Source organism: Parasteatoda tepidariorum, chromosome 12, assembly GCF_982258835.1.
Source record: "Parasteatoda tepidariorum strain Cologne lab strain chromosome 12, Ptep-v5.0, whole genome shotgun sequence".
Classification (NCBI taxonomy): domain Eukaryota; kingdom Metazoa; phylum Arthropoda; class Arachnida; order Araneae; family Theridiidae; genus Parasteatoda; species Parasteatoda tepidariorum.
In genome coordinates, this window is record NC_141766.1 from 4,668,446 (window position 1) to 4,689,415 (window position 20,970).

Genomic DNA, 20,970 nt, shown 5'->3' on the forward strand with positions numbered 1-20,970 from the left:
GTTTCATTTACTTTGTCAGTTTTTTTAATTGCAAAAGAAACACATTTGCCTCTTCAATTGCTTTCACCACTGTAATGACAAATTTTCAAATATTATTATAGACAAAGAAGAGGATTGAGATAGAGACCATAATATAGTAAGCATTCAATTTTGATTTTGATGGGATATCAACGTAGATTAGTTTTTTTTAAAAATAAAGTGGTAGCTTTTAAGAGAAGTTATTCATTTTTCTTAAATGTTCTATCACATTTTATTTATGAAGGCAATATTCATGTCTAAAAAATTCATGTGATAACACATTGACGATTGAGGACCACAGTGACGATTGTCATATTGAAACCCTGAACAAAGTTTCTAATTACAAGACGCTATTTTAAGGACATTGATATCTTAAGGGTATTTTTCGCTATTTTTAAGGATTTTTACAAGGAATTTTCAGGTCGTGAGAATACGGGCTCAAGTGATTACTGGTTGTTTCAAAAGAGAGTAGTCAAAATAAAAAGGTAAATTAAGCATACGAATTGAATATAATATCTCTAAGAAACATGAGGTCGTAAACTTTATTCAAAGCCGCTAGAGCTGCAAATTATAGGTAATATAGAAAGGCAATAAACAAAAATCATTTTAATTTCGCCGTTTTTCTTCAATTCACACATTTATGACCAATACTACAAAAGATGCTCAAAGTTTTTGCCTGATTTGTCATAACAGTATAGGTTTAAGATATATCTTGTATGTTTGGAGGATTCCATGCAGTGTAAATGAATCATCTTCTATAGTAATATTTATCGTGAATGTTTAATATGTGAAGAAATACAGTAAAAATAAAATAATACAGAATGTTTATTGCCCTTGCATACAAGTGTTTAGAAGTGAGAGACTATGTTCGTGAGAGACAGCATAATAAATTTCTATGACTATCAAAACATTTGTAAAATCAACGTGATATATGGTAAGTATAACACAAATGGAGCTATCTTTGATGAATTAATAAAAAAAAAACTACAAAAAATATGTAACTTTTATTATAAAATGAGAAAAATGATAGGCTTAAAATTTATAATGAAAGTTAAGAAATTGTAGTGGAATATAAAACAAGCATTGTGAGACCAGAAATGACACCAGTAAATGGTAAAGTTACCAACCAAGCTAAAATAATATTTTTGAACAATTTAAAATCAACATCATTTGTACTACGGGTCATCCCAACAAATACAATTGAGCCAACTTTGCAGTGAGTCGTACTGATTGGAATTCCTATTTTAGAAGCCAACAAGACAGTTGTTGTAGCTCCAATTTCAATAGTAAAGCCACTGTAAAAGAAATAGATTATATTATTAACAGGGGTGTAGTGGGGATAAAATACGACTTCTTTTATTTTTGGTAAGACAGTTAGAACTTTAATGGAAATATTTATACTTTATAATCTTAACCACTTTTCATTAAAAATAGTCTTAGTGTAATGTGTAATAATTCTAACAACCTAAAGACTAGCTTTGCTTATATACTTGCATGAAAGCAGTTGTGCTAGCTTAAGATAATAAGTCATTTGCAAAATTAGCCATTTATATACTTTTATAATTAGATTTTTGAAGGCCGGGATAGCCTGGATGGCAGGGCGCTGGACTCACGTTTGTGAGAACTAGAGTTCGAATCTCGCCGGTCGAATATTCCCCGTGTAGTAAATGGTGACTGGTGCACTTTAAATTTGTCAGGTCACAAAATCCTTCATGTTTCCATACCAAATCAATGTGTCTGGGGGTACTGAATTGGAGATTGATCGTTGAGCATTAGTAGTCTTAAAACCAAAAATTGAGTCGGCTGTTCAACGATGGTTATTAAAAAAAGCAACAACCTGCAATCAAACAAGCTTTGGTGTTTTGAACACTCGCCTTCCTTAAGTGCGATTCGTAAGGTTTGTTTCGATAGTATTTTTTCTTATTTAAATATTAATGGAGATCCATAGTTTGTTTATTTTTATAAGGATTCTGCAATGTACATTAAAGGTAGTTTTTACAAAACACTATGTATAAAATATTAAAGAGAGTCATTTACAAGACCATGTTTATATTTACGCATCAAGGTAGCCATCTTTGAAAATATGCTGATTCATTTAAGGAATAATTCATTTTTCATTCATCAAAGGTCATTTTTTGTACTGTCAACTTCGCTAGATTTTCTATGAAAATGTATAAGATAAGGAAAAATTTTGGTTTCCTACTAGTTGATTAAAAGAATAATCACAGTCTTAGTGCAATTTGTTTGACAATAATCGAAAATCAACATTTGCAGTCAATAATGGGGTGAAAAGAAAAAGCAATATTTGGGTCATTCTTACCTTAATGGAGTTATTTTTGTAAGATCTTGTCCCATAGTTTGAATGACTTTTCTTCCCATAACCCATAATCCGATACTAATTCCAAATCCACCGTAAATAAGCAACCACGCGGGTGTTGAGCCATTTGTATCTTTGGTATAAAGTAGCCACAGACTGATCAAGGGTGCAATAGCATTACTGAAAGAAATCTAGAATAAGTTTGAAGCTTACAACAACAGTAAAAATAGCGTTAATGTGACAAACATGGTTCATTAGGGGATATTTCCGTATCGTGATCTGTCGCGTCAATTACCATCGCAAGGTGCCAAATAGATTTTTTTTGGTTATTAGCGGGCACTTGGGTCTATTTCCAATTGGCCTCAGAAATGCTACCCAGTGAGCACCTATGGCCAAGCCACGGCGGTGGAGCAGCGTCGCCCACGTCACACAACCACAAACCCGTTTAAAGGGCGGGTCACATTCATACAATCACACAAAAGAAAGGACATAGAACACACAGAGAGAGAAAGAAACATCCATGTCCTGAGCGGGATTCGAACCCGCAACCATCAGCTCCGCAGTCAGGCGCGCTAACCACTCGGCCACCTGGTTGGCGCCAAATAGATTTTAAACTTGCAATTTTTGTAAAAAAAAAGGAAAAAAAACACGTAACAACAGGTGAACAAAACAATTTGCGTAGGGATGGCTGAGAGTTATACATTTCAAGTTGGTTCCGTTCTGAGTTTTTTTTTTTTTTTTTTTTTTAAAGTTTCTTTCGGGCCTCTGCCCGAAGTTGCCAAGATTTGGCAATTATTTTGCTACAGTTCACGATACGGAAATCTCCCTGTTCATTATGCATCATGTAGTACCGAAACGCTTTTATAAATATTCTGCTGATGAAGATGCACCGTGTCAAAACGCGTCTAGGTTTTAATAAATATACTATTTTTACTCTTAACATCATTACCTAATAGTATAAAATAAATAACTTGACAGAATATTTACCTAACATCATTTCCTCCATGTGCAAATGATCCGAAAATAGCTGTCATTATTTGCAAGCCTTTGAAAAGTTTTCTTACTTCAGGATGGTCGTCGTCTGTCAACTGTGTAAAATTGCATTATGGGTAGAGTTTCGTTAAATTGTGTTTATAGAGATGTGGGTTTTCCGGAAAATTTTAAAACAGATATTTCAAATACATTTTCAGGATAATTTTCTAAGCTTTTAAATCAACTGTAAAATTACTCTCATTCATTAGAGGTTATAAGTAAAGAAAACTGGAGTATTTTCATGAACACTGAATGTGATGCTTTTTAGAGTTCCGCCCATTCCTACAAGGGAAAAAATATTAACAACGCATAGAAATCGCGATTTGAAATTTTTTAATCGCATTTAAATCTGAAAACTTAAAATATAATAATTATTTATTAACTATTATGCAGTAATTAATGTTACAGTAATTAAAAAATATCACATTGGGCAACTAAATTGAATTTATCAACATACGTAATTGATCTATGAATATCTAATGTGTACAAAATGGAAACAAATTATGTACAGAATTAATTGTATGTTTTTCAACAAAAAAAAATGAATATTGGTCAAAATATTCTGTTTATTAAACTGATCTATGAATATCTGAAATGGAAACACAAAATGTTCTAAAATAACTGCATATTTCTCTGCAGAAAGTAAAATGAAAGCAAACTTCTTTTTTTTAAATTTCTGCTGACACATTTCAAGAAAAGATAAAAATGCGATATGGTCAATTTATAGAATGAAGAATTTGTGGTGAAAAAAAAACAAAATAATGCGATTTTGATTGCAGTTTTTTCTACTAACAATTTTCCAATAGTGTTAACACCAAGAGTAAATGATGTCCTAGTTTTCAAGGTCACACTCTCAGAACTGGAGAGAATAGGGTTAAATAAATTAGACTAAGAAACGATTCTATGTACCTTTGCCAAATCATGCTGAAAATCAGAATTTAAAAGCTTGACATTGTCATCGCTAATCACATTACAGAATAGAATTTCTTTTTCATTCCTATCTAAAGCCATTCCATTTATAACTGTAGCAGCCTCATTATTTTGTTTATCAAATAAAAGAAATGGGCGATTCTTTTTCTGCTATTTAATTATGAATTTCCTCGTTATGAGTTGCAAATGAAGCTAGGACAAATCTCAAGTAAAACAAAATCAAACTGAATTTTATTTATAGGGATTGCAAAGTCAGAATTACAAAAACACAAATAGATAGAAAATATGAGAAATGCTAATATGTCCTATAAAAATGTACCAAAAAATATTGCCTATTTGACTTTTAAAATTTTCCGGAAAAGCAGTGGAAAATTTCCCTTCCCACATCTCTGTGCGTATATGTAATTAATAAAAACTATAACTGACCATTAAATTTTCATCTTTCGAAATAGGGTTTTCTAATGATATTTCTTCATGGGCTTGTTCAATAGGAACTAGAATATAGAGAAAAAAAAACAATGTTCAAAATTAGGAACAAGAATATTGGCGGGCGGGGGGGGGGGGAATAGGAAAAAGAATCATTCACAGAAAATAATTCAATCAAGATTTGAAATGCAATTACATTGAAAGTTAATATACATAAAAGTTTAAAATACATAAATATCATTTGCATCGTACAGAATAGTTAATTCAATAAAAACGAAATAATTAATGTATAAACATAGCGTAATAAGTAAACCAACATAAGCAATCAATAATTAAATTTATCGTAAAAAATTTAAAATCAAATTTAATTTTTTATAGTAAATGCAATTTAATAGAAAAGAACAACATCCCTCTTATAAATGGAAGAAATAGACCGAATAGACCTTATAGACCGAAGAAATATCTTTTCAATAAAAATTCAAATTGTGAAATTTTTTTTTTGGGATTTTTATTTTTAAAACTGACAAATCTAATAACTAGCGTGCGAGTTGCATTCCTTTTAAATGTTTTTAAGTATGCACTAATGATCTTCCTTATAAGCTAAATGAAACAAAATGAAAATTTAGCTATAATGAGATTGCTTCCATTAGAAAGCTTGAAGCAATATAGTAATAATCACATTTTTCAAAAAGCGACGTTTTGAATTAAGCTGTTTCTTTGTTCTGCTTCCAGAAACACAGAAAGAGCTCATTGCTTACATGGTGGTATTTCTCTAAAAGCACTCTCCTAAACAATGTGGTTTAGAGTTATATTGCCCCAAACAATTATAATTTACCTTGTTTCTTTTTATTGCCGACAATCAAAAATTGAATGATGACTCCAACAATGATACCAACAGCAGCGGAAATGACAACAGCCAACCATGGTGGCAATCTATCCAGATACAAAACTGTAAATAACAAATCAATCAATGCTAATATGAAGCAAAAATCTAAACTGTTGTCTGAGTCAAAATAAATGAAACAAAACTGTTACAAATAAAATTACTGTTACTCGTGTTTAGGTGCAATAAATCGTGACTTTCCCAACAATATGAAAACTGTGGTGTACTATCTCTCTGAATTTGATGTTGAACATCCCAAAGAATTTACTTTTTAATTAACACCAAATCGAGCTTTCATATATAATTTAACGGGTGTAGTTAACTCTTATAATGGAAGAAGTTTACGTGCATTCACTGGAGCGCGCATTCTCTGGGCATTGCAATTTTGATCTTCTGCAGAGAGGATGGCTCCCCTGCCTTGCAGTCAGACGACCTGTGCGCGAAGTCGAGCACTTTACGGTAGAGCAGTTTAACGAGGACCGATGCCGTGCACCCTCGGTCCCTACGCAGGTTGATCAAAGTGGTCACCCACCCGCTTACTGATCACAGCCAGTGATGCTTGACTTCGGTGTTCTACTGGGAACCGTGTCTTTACGATCAGTCAGTCCACTGCGGTACCAATAAGGAAGGTTAAATTATTTTCTAACCATTTACATATATATAAAAAAATTAGCTTGGTTTATGAGTGGTACTTCCGGTAACGTTAATCGTATAATTTGCTAAATGGTTTGCATATGATATTTAAATACATTTTATTAGAAAAGATACCTGGAGAACCATCAAGAACGATTGAGAGAACATTGATGAAGACAGAAATAATATAAATGAAGGCCACACCAACTTGGCTAGGGTTATCCTGAAATAAGAATTTATTAATGTAGCAATTAAGAGTTGATTCACAATTAAATGAAATACAAGTACTTAATTAAATGCTAAATACCGATCATGATTTATGAAATTGAAATAAAACGCGATTTTCAGACCGTTCTTTTGGCAGACGTTAGAGCCAAACAATACGAACTGAAAGAAATGATCCAAACAGTTTCCGGTCGAAAATTTTACATATTTCGCTAAATCTCGCAAACTAATTGTAACAATTATAAAAATCTGCGTAACCATCTAAAAAAATGACTTGCATACATGAAAATAATTTTGCAAAAAATATTATTTATGAATCTTTTATTTATATTAATAATAATTGCATTTTTTTTTAAATATCCTCTTAGCTGTTTGAAGCAGATGGGACACCGGGGACACCGGGGTCCTTTTTATACTTCTTTTTTTAACGCTCTAATTACAAAAGAAAAAATATATTTTGGTATTTTTTAATGATAAAAAGCAGTCTAAAAAATCTCTTAGATTATTGGAATTAATTTTTATTGACATATAAAATCTTAAAAAAGGAGTTTCAAATTTTTTTCAGTCATATTCAAAAATTAATCAATAATTTATTTTGTAAATTAAAGAAATTTCAATAACGAATAACTATTTATGTTAGATCAAAATTATTGTAAATAAGAGCAAATTTGTAAAATTATTGTTTGGAAGTGAGCCGTGAATGGAAGATTTTACCTCTAGAGCAGAAAAAAACATCGGTATTTCATGCAGTATTTTATAACCATAAATTATTAAAATGCTAAATATTCTATTTTTTACTTATTTTGACCTAAATTATTAAAAAATGATAAAAAAAAATTATGAAAGTATGTGTAATTAAAATTCTGTGTCAAAGGCATAAGTCATTTAATTTTAAATTTCAAAATTTAAAATTTGAATTAAATCTATTGAACAAATCTTCAAAATCTTCATACTTCACATTTTGAATCAAATTAATATTTTTGCTTAAAGTTTACATTTTATCATTTAAAATTTTCATTCAAAAAACTTTATAATTTTTCAATGCATCAAAAGTACTTCGGGATTTTTCTTGTTTTGAAATTCAAAATATTTTCAGTAGTCATTAAATTAAATAAACAAAAAATAAAAAAAAATTTGAATTTTAAATTTACATGAATTACATTCAGATGAAGGATTTTTATTTATTAATGATTTTCAGTTAGTTCCAAAGATATTGTGAAGCATACAGAAAATAAAAATAACAATTATAAAGTAACTTAGAGCCCAAATGTTTTAGCCGTTTAATAATTTATTAGTTGAGACTACATCTTCTAAATTGCAAAGCGTGTTACATTTCGCCCATTACGTACCTTACCTAAGTAGTTAAAACTATGTTAAACTAACCCATCATGGCGTTCAAAAGTTTAATTCCGTTGGGGAAAAATGCTATATTTTTTGCATAGAAAATGTGTGTCTGTGAATTTATAATTTAACCCTTTACAAGGCCGTGATAAGTATCTCCAACTTTACAGATGCTTTTTTTAGAATATTTGGCTAGGAAAAAGAGAATCAGGGAAGGGGGGACTGATATCATATTGAAAATATATTGTTTGCCTGGTGTTGCATCTTGTAAGCACTTCTGATTTCCCCGGCAATCAAACATGTTTTCATGTTTCAATCCCGCTTTCCCAGTAGTCAAAAGCTATATTTTGATACTTTGAAACGTTATATTTTGTGATTTTTTTGTGTGCTTAAATATTAGTTTTTGACCAATGATAAGTAGGGGAGAGTGGGGTCAATTGTAACAGGGTACGATTGTAACAGAGCAAAAATTTCGAGTATCGGGTTCTAGATTTGGTTCCTAGGTGGCGCACAAGGTGTATTTAATAAATCTACATGTACACCCCTGATGGCAACCATTTTTATGTACTTTTGAAAGAGTTACATAACAAAAGATATTTTCACGCCCCGAAAGTACTTTTTTTGGTATTAGAATATTATATTGTAACAAAGTAATTTTGTTTAAACAAATAAAAATTAGTAACCGAATATGTAAGTGGACACCTTAATTAACATTTCAATAAAAAAAAGATTAGTTTTGCTAATTAACTAGCATTGTTTTTGACAAATGAACCTGAAATGGCGTCTTGGGGACAATTGTAACAATAAGTAAAGGAACGAATGTAACAGCTGAAAATAAATAATCTTATGTTTACAAACCATTACTTAACTCTTTAAGAACCACCAATAGTTTCCTATATCATTTATATTATGTTGCATGTGCATTATTTTATTTGTCACCTTTCACAGCATAAATTAAATTTTTAACCCCTTAAAGTTAAAAGTTTAGCCCTTTAGGTCTCTGCTCATTATTATTTTTACTCCTAAAATATCACTACTATTTTGATCAATAAAAAAATATATCACAACTATGATAATATGTATAATTAACTATATTTTAGTTGAATTTATGAACTGTTACAATTGACCCCGTAAGTGGGGACAATTGTAACAAGTGCACGACTGTCAAAAATTGTTAATAACTAATATAATAACATTTAAAATCAGGTATTAATTTTTTTTTCTAGTAGAGGATAGTCTACTTTAATCGTCTGTCAATTAATACTAATAATATATGGGATTTTTTGTTAGTTAAAAATAGTTAAGTAAAAAATGTTACAATTGACCCCACTCTCCCCTATACTTTTTTTAATTTATTTTTGACAAAATTTTTAAAAATATATAATTAAGGCAGTGATTACGAAACACATTAGGTGTCACTTTACGATATAATAACGAATAGTTTTTGTCATATACATTTAATAAAATTGTTATAAAGGTAAAAAAGAAGTCATTTAAGTTTTTATTATTTATTTTTACAACAGTTATTGCAGAGAGGCCAAATTGCTCCGCTTTTTAAAAAAATATTTTCTAGTGGTAACGAAATTTAAGTTATTTTTAGTTTAGTATTTGTCATTTTAAGTAATTTTTCCACCTCCAAGTATTAAAAACTCGAAGTGTGACATGAAATTCAACTTTATTGCATTTATCTCGTGGTTGCTCTTATAAAGAGTAGGAGTAATTATCCGTATTCTGGAAATTTTACTTTTTAATTCACTACCAATTTATTGAAACTTTTGCAGAAAGTGGAACAATTGGTATCCCTGCAAATGTATTTTTAGTATTATTTTATTACAAATGCTATGAATATCTTTATTAGAAAACAATTAAAGGAAAAAAATATATCGTCATCCAACCTATCTTTATGCTACAAATATTAAAAAGTTCTTAAATAAAATTTATGAAACCTTTTACATTTTACCCGAATTTTTGTTAAGGTATTAAAGAATTTTCTACAAAAAATTAAATCAAAGCTATCTTTATTATATTTTTTATGTTATTATATTTTTTATGTTATTATATTTATTATCTATCTTTATATTGATTATGTCAGTCGACTACGGAGATCATACCTGTTATATAACTTCTTACTTTGCTTAAGATGAACTTTCGAATGAGTAGAAAAATTATTACAGAGACAACACCAGAGAGAACAGGAGACAAAAACCAAGAGGAAACTAAAAAGAAAAAGATTTTACTAGCAGAGAAAACTAATACTGCCGTGCAATACAAAAATCAACTTAAAGGACAAAAAATTTAAATTTTAATGTATTTATAATTTTTATATGACAAGCTACATATCACAAAAAGATTAATTTTTCAAAAAAAAAAGAAAAAGTTTTTCTTATTTTTTGCTAGTTATCTGAAATTTTTTTAGCGTTAATAGCATTCATAAAGGAAATAACTATTTTAAATTTTTAGTTAAAAAGTTTATCAACTAATTTTTCCTTAAAATATAACAATGTGCATAATGTTATAGACATGCAGTCCCTGGCCAAATTATTAGACGCACTGTAGTTTTTTACTATTAATTGCGTGTTTTGAACGAATTAATATGCAATACTTTTATAATGAGACATACACCGAAGAGCCATTACATTATGACCACCCTTCATCTATAACAATGGGATCTCCCAGGTTTTCATGGTTTCTGGCCCAGGAACAGTGTTTTCATGGGGCACATTAGGACCCATAATCCTCATAGAACAATCCCTGATGTCTGTAAGCTACTTGAACATAGTTGCAGATCAGGTTCACCCATTCATGGCAACAGTTTTTCCTGCGAGGGATGGTGCTTACCAACAGGATAATGCACCATGTCATAAGGGTCGAATCGTCGAGGAACATTCCAGTGACTTTCAAATCATGTCTTGGCCCCCAAATTCACCTGACCTTAATCCAATAGAGCATTTGTGGTCCTACTTGGAAAACCAAATTCGTGCTGCCATGCTACCCCCTCGCAATGTGAGGGAGTTGCAGGACCAGTTGGTGAGCGCTTGGTACCAGATACCTCAGACTACCTATCTGCACCTTGTAGAATCAATGCCAAGGCGGGTGCTAGCAGTTTTGAGAGCTAAAGGTGGTCCTACATGTTATTAGCAGGGTGGTCATAATGTAATGGCTCCTTGGTGTACACGTAATGGGTTTTTATTCAGGAGATTTTAATATACTTTCTATCTGTATTTATTTTTAATGTTATGTATTACAATATTAACCAATTGATACACGAACGTAAACAAGTGCAAACCGGTTTCTGTCACATTCTCGCATGCGTTAGTTGCGGACGTGTTTGTATGGCTTTATACACTGCGTTTCTTTGTTTCGCAGTTTTATACTACGCAGTTATTTGCTTGCTTTGTGTGCAGTGTTTAAATAATCAATAGGAACATTTTCATCATGGGTAGAAAAAGGCAATCTTTCACCATGTAAAAAAGCCCTCGTGAATGCTAAAATATTTTCAAACCGTGAAATATCACGAAAATTGAAGGTTTCTGAAGTAGTACATAAAGTGAGTCAGGGGACGAATTTAGCCTGAAACGAAAGAAAGTCTTATAGTGCGTCGACAAAACGAAGAATATAAATATTGAAAAGAAACGATGTAGCAACACTTTTCAGAGTTATAAATAAACCCCTAACTGACCAATGTCACCATACGACGCACATGATGACTCATTATTTTGTCACACTTATGGTTGTCATTTAAATTAATTGTAACTTATTATATAATAATAGTTAATATTATTATTAACGATCAGATGCAAACTTGAAATATTTTGAATGTAGTGAATATAATATAGAATGAACTTGAAATATAATGAACTATTAAGTGTTAAAGTAAGAGAATCTCAGATTGCGTATAACTGATAAACAAATTCACACGAAAGCATTTTATCTGAATGTTAAAGTTTGCTAAGATGAATGCATCTAGGACGTAATGCAGTGTAATCTATCGTCAAGTGCTTTTTTTTATTTTTTTAATGACCGCCGTTGAACAGCCGACCCAATTTTTGGGTTTACGACTATTAATGCTCATCGCCGTAGCCTTGTAATTTTGAACCAATCCAGAAGACAAGGAAACTCCTGGATCAGTACCCCCAGAGGTATTGATTTGTTATGGGAACATGGAGGACTTTGAGACTCGACAGATTTAACGTGCATCAGTCACCATTTACAACACGGGGAGTCTTCGACCGACGGGAGCGAACCCACGAATTCTTGGACATGGGCCCAGCATCCCACCGACCAGGCTATCCCGGCCTAGTAGTATCAGAATTATTGTTGCACCGCACCTGTGGACCTACTACAAGGGGAGTATTAGTTGATTATAGCAGTAAATGGAAATTAATTGGATGTTAATGTGTCGTCAAATGTTTGTTGTTTATAGCACTAACGCCTGTGAACATGAAAAGCGTGTACTAATATTAGATGTAAGGCTCATGAAGGCCAAGCAAATGTCTCCGTAGAATTCATCGATGGTGCTGATAAAATTGTTCGAAATGCTTTGTAACATCTATAATAAAACGCATTCTTCTTGGCTTGAATTTACTTTTAATGCTCTCGTGTGAACAGGAAATGTGGTGTTCTTCTCATGCCTTCCTTTACAACCCTAAATCATGCTTGACGCACTTGTTCACGATTTACGTAGGTAATCCTTATGCAATGAGCTCAGCGGTTAAGGCACTAAACAACCTTCAGATCGATGGGTACCAGCTTGTCAGGGAAGTAAAGGCAGCATATGTGCAATTCTGACCACATTGACATAAATTATGCCGTTGTGCACGAAATTGTAGAGCCTCTATCATCTTCCTTTCTCACGGGCTGTTGTTATCCCCTTACAATGGCTGTCTAGGCTCGATGATTTATTTATCATATTTCTTTATTAAATACAACGTGTTTGATTATAATAGATTCAAAACGAGATAGATTAAACTTACCTATGAAGCCTAAGGTTTTCCATTGAATACCTCTAAATCCTTTAACCACTAGAGTAAATCCTAGAACTGCTCCTACAATACTGTGAGTACCAGAAATAGGAAGACGTAGCAATGTTGCTATTATATTCCATGTAGCGCTTCCTGCAAACATTTTTCATATAGAAAAATAATTTGGTATACACGGATTTCATCATTATCTGTACTTTTTTTAATGGATACAATATCATTATTTAATAAATTTGATCACCTCGGCATGAATCTTTTGTTGGAATGCTGGATAACCTTTCTTACCAGTGATGCGACACATTTCGATAGCTTTTCTTCGTTGCTGAAATATTAGTTTACGAACCCCTCTACTTTTCACTTCATTTTTGAAAATAAACTTAAAACGAAGCAATTGAAGATCATTCTGTAATTATAGATTTGTTGTTGTTGTTGTTCATTTGCGTCACACTAGAGCTGCACAATGGGCTATTGGTGACGGTCTGGGAAACATCCCTGAGGATGATCCGAAGACATGCCGTCACAATTTTGATCCTCTGCAGAAGGGATGGCACCCCCGCTTCGGTAGCCCGACGACCTGCACTCGAAGTCGAGCACTTTACGGTAGAACAGTTTAACGAGGACCAATACCGCACACCCTCGGTCCCTACGCAGGCTGATCCAAGTGGTCACCCACCCGCACACTGACCGTAGCCAGTGATGGTTGACTTCGGTGATCTGCTGGGAACCATGTCTTAACAATCAGTCCACTGCGGGGCCTGTAATTATAGAAATAAACCAAAAGTTTTCTTCGTTCCCAACCTATAGCTACGGTCTACTTATAAGGATATTTATTTGGCAACCCTACCTTCGGTCATTCATCTGTCCGCATTTAAATCGGTACTTTCTAAATTATTTTATTTGCTCGTGTTCTTTTAAAGCTATTTTCGAAAAATTAGTTAACCCTCTCACGCGATCCAAAATTAGCGCATCTTGCAATTTCCATGGAGATGCAGCCACGGCCTTAGATAGGGTTTAGTTATATAATTTGAATAAATAAAATATGCAAACTTCTCTAATTTTGGACGAAGGATTTTCCTCTCAAATAGTTGACTAATGTGAGTTTAGTTTTCGTAAGGATCTTTCCTATATTTATCTTCATTTATTATTTATCTTCGTATTTATCTTCATTACTATTTTAATTTATTTTAATATGATTATAATAAATTTCCATCTACAGAAGTTAAAACATCTCATAATCCTCGCGAAATGAACCAATTTTAAATTTAAGGCATTAATAAGGCAAAATATGATATGTGAACTGCTTTCTTGTAAAAGTGGTAGATTCATGATTATATTTTTATTATTAATAGGTTATATTCTAAAAGTATCTAAACCAAACTGGATAATTCTTTGTTAATTTTAAGTGCAATGTGCATATTTTTATGCAATTTAGTTTGAAAATTTAGTATAAAACTACATAAAAATGTAATATTTTGCGATAATTTAATTTATAATAAGCGTTAACGAAACATAAAATGACTGTGCTCAAAACAAGATTCTCAGCTGATTTCTCAGAAACTATTCGACCGATTTCGCTCAAATATTGTATTTTGTAGTTTAAAATTACATTCTTCAAAATGAAGTAAAATATTTTATGCCTTAGAATTTAAAATTTTTTCAACTATTATTTAATAAAATAATTTAAAAAAATATTTACCAAGAGTTATGTTTTGCATGGAATTATCTTTGGGTAAAAGAATTGTATTATTTTGTGCAAAAATTTTTGAATTCGCTTAAAAAGTTCTTGAGATGAGACATACACAAAAAGTAAAATTAACATTAAGGGATCCAAACTTCTAACCTCTCTCCTGACCAAACTATTGGGACCATATTTTTCCAATTGCGGTTACTTTCACCCTTATATTTTGTGGGTCAGAAATTCGAGTCCAGCTAAATAAAGGCATTCAGAAAAAGTACGTTTTTGTTTGTTATTTCGTAACTTAAAATATCGTCAGCACTAATTAATTGGCATGTATGAGTACACTCACTTGAATCATTGAGTCCCAGAACATTAAGATCCGATCATTAGTTAAAAAAATATTTAGAGTGGTTCTTTTTTTTTTGGTAATCTTTTCATCACTGTACTTAGTACAATAGTACTTATTCTATGCAAAGATATCATATAGCTGTCAATTTTTTAAATCTCCCAGAATATATTTTTCTGCGGTATTTGCGTAATTTAACTCCGTTAAAGCAGCAAAAATTGATTTATTTTTACCATCAATAAACAATAAACGTAAATGTATAATTATCAGATTATTTCTATCTTTTATTCACTTATATATTCAAAAGAATGAATTCAATCTTTACAAATTAAATTCATAATCGAAGAATCAAAAAGAATAATTTCAATTTCATAATTCGTAATCAAGAACTTTTTTTCACTGCGAAACATTTTTTTGAAGAGTGTCAGTTGATAAAAGAAGCTTTAAATTACGTCGGAAATTTTTTTTTTCTTAACACTTAAAATTAGTATGCAGCTTCTTTCGAAATTTTATTATCATTTAATTCAAAAAATTAAAACCGCAGATTACGAATTAGCTAGAATTTTATAAAAAAAATTACAATTGCTAATCCCTCCTATAGTTTCACCAAATCTAGGCTCTTAAAACAGAATCTTATATGATGTTAAAATAGTAGTACTATTGTGGGAAATTTATTTTTAATGAATCTGTTACTTGCTAAGCAAGGAAAACAGTTGGAAGAATATTTCAAAAATAAAACTTGTAATTTAAGTAAAATAAAATAAAGATAAAGCCATCGGCCAGGGCAATAAATAAAAAAATTGTCACGTTATAGCTTTATTAATTATGTCGATACATGTCTGTCACTTTTGTGCATGATTTCGTATTGTTAATTAGAGCTATGGGGTCGATTCAAACCCAACCCCGGACTTGGCTGAGAGTTCTTTTAGTTTCTATCTGTCTACTCTGTTAAAAATAGATAAGTAGATTTTTTGATGGACTTTTCTCCATAATTACATGCATTACAAGTGCATCTGACCTCATATCGTAATTTACTGTTAGTACCAAATTTACAAAGAGGAGAAACTATTGAGAGAAAAACAAAATTTTTTTAGGGACGTGGCGAATCCTAAGATGAATAAATGTCAAATAAAATAATTTTAAAAATTTAAAAAAAACTACTTTTATAAGCTTTTATATAAAAAGGTAAGAAATAAAATAACTTATTAGAATTGAGTTGATATAGTCTCAGTTTATTGTTTATTTTCCAAACAGAATGTTCATTTTTTTGTCTTAAAATGCGTTGCAAAAATTTCTTATGAAATTTTTAACGAAAGCAAACAAAAAGTTTATTTGATGTTATTATTTTTATTAGAAAACTGACTTTTTTTCAGCTTTCTTTATAAATTTTACTAGTTTTTATACCTTAAGATTGAGTAACATTTTAAGATCAAATTTATATAAAATGATCATAATATGCGGAAAATTAACTGAATCTATATTAACTCAATTCTTAGAATTTACTTTACTTCGCACTTTTTTATGCAAAAACATAAAAAAGTTTGATTTTTAAAACTTTTTTTTGCAATTATTTTATTAGTGATCATTTTGCTTTCGTTTTAAATAAAAATTATTTATCCATTGTTGTCAAAAAAATTAATTCCATCGAGATTTTCCTTTTAACAGCTCACGCTTAACTTGATGTCAAGACAAGACTCTAAACGTCGAAAGTTAAAATATAAAAAAAATTGAACAAAAACTATAAGAAAAAGAGATGTTTCCTAATAAAAATCATACATAATATCGATTTTTTTTAATAATATCTCAAGAGGGGTAAAGTGAATTTCCAATTTGAACAATTATACATTATATAGTTAGTATGATAGAGTGTTAACAAGTAAAATAACTTCTCATGTATTACTTCTTATTGAGTCACATGTTCCAAATTTTACTAAATTCCTTAATTTAAGTACTTTTTCTTCAGAACAATTTTTTCTTTCAAATCCAGGTTCATCGTTCATTTTGTTATTATTAACCAATTAGCAAAATAATTTTTACGTGCGGCAATAATGCTTTTATATCTTATAAACTAAATAATCTTTATTAATCTTATTTTATTAATTATAATCCTTATTTTAATTATTTTTATTAGCCTTTAAAGGGAAAAAGAAGAAAAGAGAGATCTTCTCGGGGGTTAGGGAGGGGATCTGTGAGCGGAGCCTGCTAGTAATGTAAATAAGGTAAAATTTTCGTTCTCTAAATGATTAAATGCAATAATGTATTTTTGTTACTTGAGTTTGTAGGCCCAGCAACTCAGCATTTCCATAAACGCATAGTAGAGAAAGAATAACAAATATTTTCTGATAAAGGTTAAATTGTTCTCATATTCGCTCCTAATAAATAAAAGCACGCGTTAAAATCAACAACCTTAATTTATAAATTAATTTTACAAGTGGTAGGAAGTTTTTATTAAACAAATGTAGTAAAAGGTAATTTTGTTTTCAAAAACATGTTAATTTTTGCGTTATTTTGGAGCATTGTGCTATATTTTCAGTAGAAGCTGATTAAGGCTCATATTGAACAGAAGCATGTGTGACTTTGCCCAAAGATGTAAAATGCAGCTTTTATATTTCTTGTAAAAAATAGCTTTTAATAAATTTTTATGAACATTTTATATGATAAAAATCTAAACATTTTGAGTTGTGCAAATTTATATATCATTTATAACATTTTGTTATAATAGCATTTATTCTATACTTAGAACATCGGCCGTTATAATGGAACTGTAATGAGAATTGTTATACAAGCGTAGCCAGCATAACAAAAATCTCCCTGTGAAAAATCAAAAGATTATAGTTTTTTATGAAACAAATTTTAGTTTTCAAAAAAAAAAAAAAACATTATATATATATATATATATATATATATATATATATATATATATAATATGAAGACTTTTCATTAGATTACGGGATACTCAAATGTGGCCTTTCATTAAAATTTTCTTTCTATTGTGATTCTATTTTTCTAAAATTTTACATTTCTGAATTTGACAACATATTTTTTCCGTAATACGACTTATACTGAATTGAATTATTATTTCTTGTCTTAAAATTTTTAATTTTGATGAGAAATTTTTCACGATAATGAACATAAACGCCATTTATTGCATTACTTACCAAATAAAGCAGCCATATTTCCCATCATTAGTACTTTCTCTTCATTTTCATACATATCCAAATCATATATATCTTTTCGTATTGTATCAGATACTTTGAAACCTATCATATTCAAAATAATCATGATTATTTAAAAAATCTTAAAAAAAAGTATCGAAATTGAAGAAAATGTATAAACTATAAAACTAGCTTCAGAAATAACATAAATATTTAAAAAACCAATTTTTTTTCTAAAAAAAGAAAAATTATGGACGGTAAGGGTCAGTTTTTTTTTAAAAAAATTCTTTTTTCGGTAGTTATTAGTATTGACATTTTTGATTGGTAGTTGGGTCATCTTAGTAGTTATTGACATATTTGATTTTATTGAAATTTTCAGGAAATGTTCTTTTTGTAAAATTGCTAAAAGAACGTTTTTTCCGATCACTTTTTTCCTTAGTCTCTCTTTTTTTTTTTTTTTTTTTTTTTTTTTTTTTTTTTTGAGGGGGATGGGGCAAACAGGAAGATCTGGTATTTTGAGAAAAACACATGTAACGAGTGAACCACAACATTGATCATTATTTTACGTTCTACAGCTTCCAACCCAATTATTAAGACATAAATACTTTTAGTGGATCGAAGCCATTCTAAAACCTTCGAAGTAAGGCTATTTTCTTAGACTCTGGCCATCAAAAATCTTTAGATATCGATAGTAGCTACAAAAGTATATATTTCTGTGACTACATACTCATAAGTTTTTGCCTAAACATATCAACACACATAATCAGAAAAAAAGGATTCCCCTTATAACTTTAAAATGGTTGATGGGGTTTTAATTCTTTAAGGTTTTGTGGCAATATCACAATAAAATGTCTCAAATTATATGTAACAGTTAACAGTAACCGAGTGTGAATATGCTTATTTTGTAGCAAAAACGCACTTCTGCTGAATAAACGTATTAAATTTATTTTATTGCTTTCGCTTTAGCTTGCAAAAATAACCGCTTAAAGCAAATTTCATAAAATTCTGATAAATAGAGGTTAACCAAAGACAAATGAAAATGTTGCTTAAGAAATGGAATGTCACAAACTTTTGGCATTGGTAGAAACAGATTTACGTGGCTAGGAAATTGTGCTGTTTTTAAATAATTTATTATGTAAATTCATGCAGTGAAGTAAATGTAACCCCGAATTTATAAAATAAATAAAAAGTGGTAGAAAGATTTTCAAAGTTATTTATTGCATAAACTAATCAACCTACTCGAATAAGTAAACCTGTGAACCCAGACTAATGATATAAATAAAATTTGGAAGCGATATTAAGTTATTCATTTTGTAAATCTATTAATCGGCTTGGTAAAACCAATTTGATCCCACAATAGTAAACTAAATCGAAAATCTGGTGGAAAGATCCTCTTTCCTTAAATAAAGACTAGGAAAATAATTTCCTATTCTCTTTATCTGGCTACTTAATCTTGCGCATCTAATGTGTTATTTTTGAAATTTACATATTTTTTTTTCTCTCGCATTTATTTAAAATGCCTTGATAGGAATATGCTTTTAAGGAAAGAAATTAAACTTAAGAAGTTAACTATTAAGTTAATGTTAGGTAATTATAATGAGCGTAGCACGTTGCTTAATTTAATACTAATACTTGATTATTGGTAAATATTTTATTTTCTTAATTTGTCAAAGTAATTTTTTTATGAAATTCCAAAACATGAATTTTTTTTTAATTTAAAAAATACTTTTTATTTTTCGATTTTTTTGGAGCTAAAAATGGTTTTAAAAAGAACATATTTGACTGCTTTTTATAAGTTATTTCAAGTCATTTAGTCCAGCGCACAGAAGTATCTTTTTTTCTTCAAATTTTAGTTCAAAAGTAAAATAAATTATAAAAGTTCTTTGTAATATTTCACCCAAGTGTTTGCATTTAAATAATATTTGTATTTATCTTCTGTAAAAAACTTAACTAAAATTTATTTTAGGATTCTAAGTTATAGAAAATCAGAAAAAAAAATTGTACAGTGATGCTTTGTTAGGGAAATCCATATCATCCAGGATATAATATTTATTAATCTTAACACTATTTTATACTCACCCATTAACAAAGCTCCAAGTATTTCAAATATTGTAGCCAAAATGCATGCTTGTGTTAAAGTGAGTACTTTAGAACCAACGGAAGTTCCAAACGAATTAGCAACATCATTAGCACCAACTCCAAATGCTAAGAAAAATGCAACCAGAAAACCAATAACAACAATCCAAAGGACATCATTACTATAAGCTTCAAACATGTTTCCAGAAATGTCAAATGGTAACTTTAAAGGAAACAATTGAAGTGTCCATAACAACTAAGATTAAGTTATCACGACGTTCGAAGAAAGAACGTTATCTGTTTTCTTTGGAGGGAGATAGGTAACTTCTTTTTTTTTTCTCAGTTCATTCAAAAGCAACATCTAAACTAGAATTCCTGTTCTTAATAAAGGAATTTTATCATATCCAAATAATATTTGTTTGTCTGACGTAATTTCAGACAGTTTTATCAAAAATTCGTAACAAGGAATAAACATTGCTTAAGTAATGGTGAATCATTGTATTTCCTTCTGATCTGTTTTTCATTCATATTTTTGATTTTAAAAACCAACTAGAGTTACTTAATACGTAAGCAATCGTTTTAGCAATGCAAAATAATTTTTTAATCTAGGCCTCAAGTGGCCTCTCTATCAATCTGAACTGTCGGAGATGGGGAATTCTAAATCCTTTTTTATTGAATTTTCACATATGAAGATAGTGAGCCGTGGTGGCTCAGAGCGTTCGCCTTCCAATCAGGTGAACCGGGTGCGGAATTCTAATAAGAGAACTAATTTTTGTGCAAAGATCTTAATTGGTAATTTAATTTGTCACAATCGTGTGTTGGGAAATTCTAATATTTTCATTTCTATTTTAAACTATTTTAAGTGTTTTTGGTTACTATTACTTTTCAATTAGTGTTTGGTCACTTTATCTTCATGTTGGGATTCACTCTC

The 20,970-nt window shown here is 30.2% G+C and overlaps 1 protein-coding gene across 1 annotated transcript; it reads right to left on the minus strand.

Moving 5' to 3' along the window:
* Positions 1-825: 825 nt before the first annotated feature.
* On the minus strand, positions 826-20,419 carry LOC107453365 (sodium-dependent phosphate transporter 1-A). Its single transcript, XM_016070174.5, has 10 exons — positions 20,043-20,419; positions 17,967-18,068; positions 12,779-12,919; positions 9,936-10,021; positions 6,375-6,462; positions 5,559-5,672; positions 4,724-4,791; positions 3,323-3,423; positions 2,339-2,515; positions 826-1,313 (listed from the first exon to the last, which is right to left on the minus strand). Exons 1-10 carry the CDS (start codon positions 20,236-20,238, stop codon positions 1,070-1,072), a joined length of 1,317 nt encoding a protein of 438 aa, XP_015925660.3. The 5' UTR covers positions 20,239-20,419; the 3' UTR covers positions 826-1,069.
* Positions 20,420-20,970: the final 551 nt, after the last annotated feature.

Coding starts and splice junctions, on each gene's coding strand:
- LOC107453365 (XM_016070174.5), bottom strand. CDS start 20,238: ATGTTTGAAGCTTATAGTAATGATGTCCTTTGGATTGTTGTTATTGGT. Junction 5,673..6,374: donor CGTTCTTGATGGTTCTCCAG/GTATCTTTTCTA, acceptor TGTTATTTACAG/TTTTGTATCTGGATAGATTG. Junction 2,516..3,322: donor CATGGAGGAAATGATGTTAG/GTAAATATTCTG, acceptor GATTTCTTTCAG/TAATGCTATTGCACCCTTGA.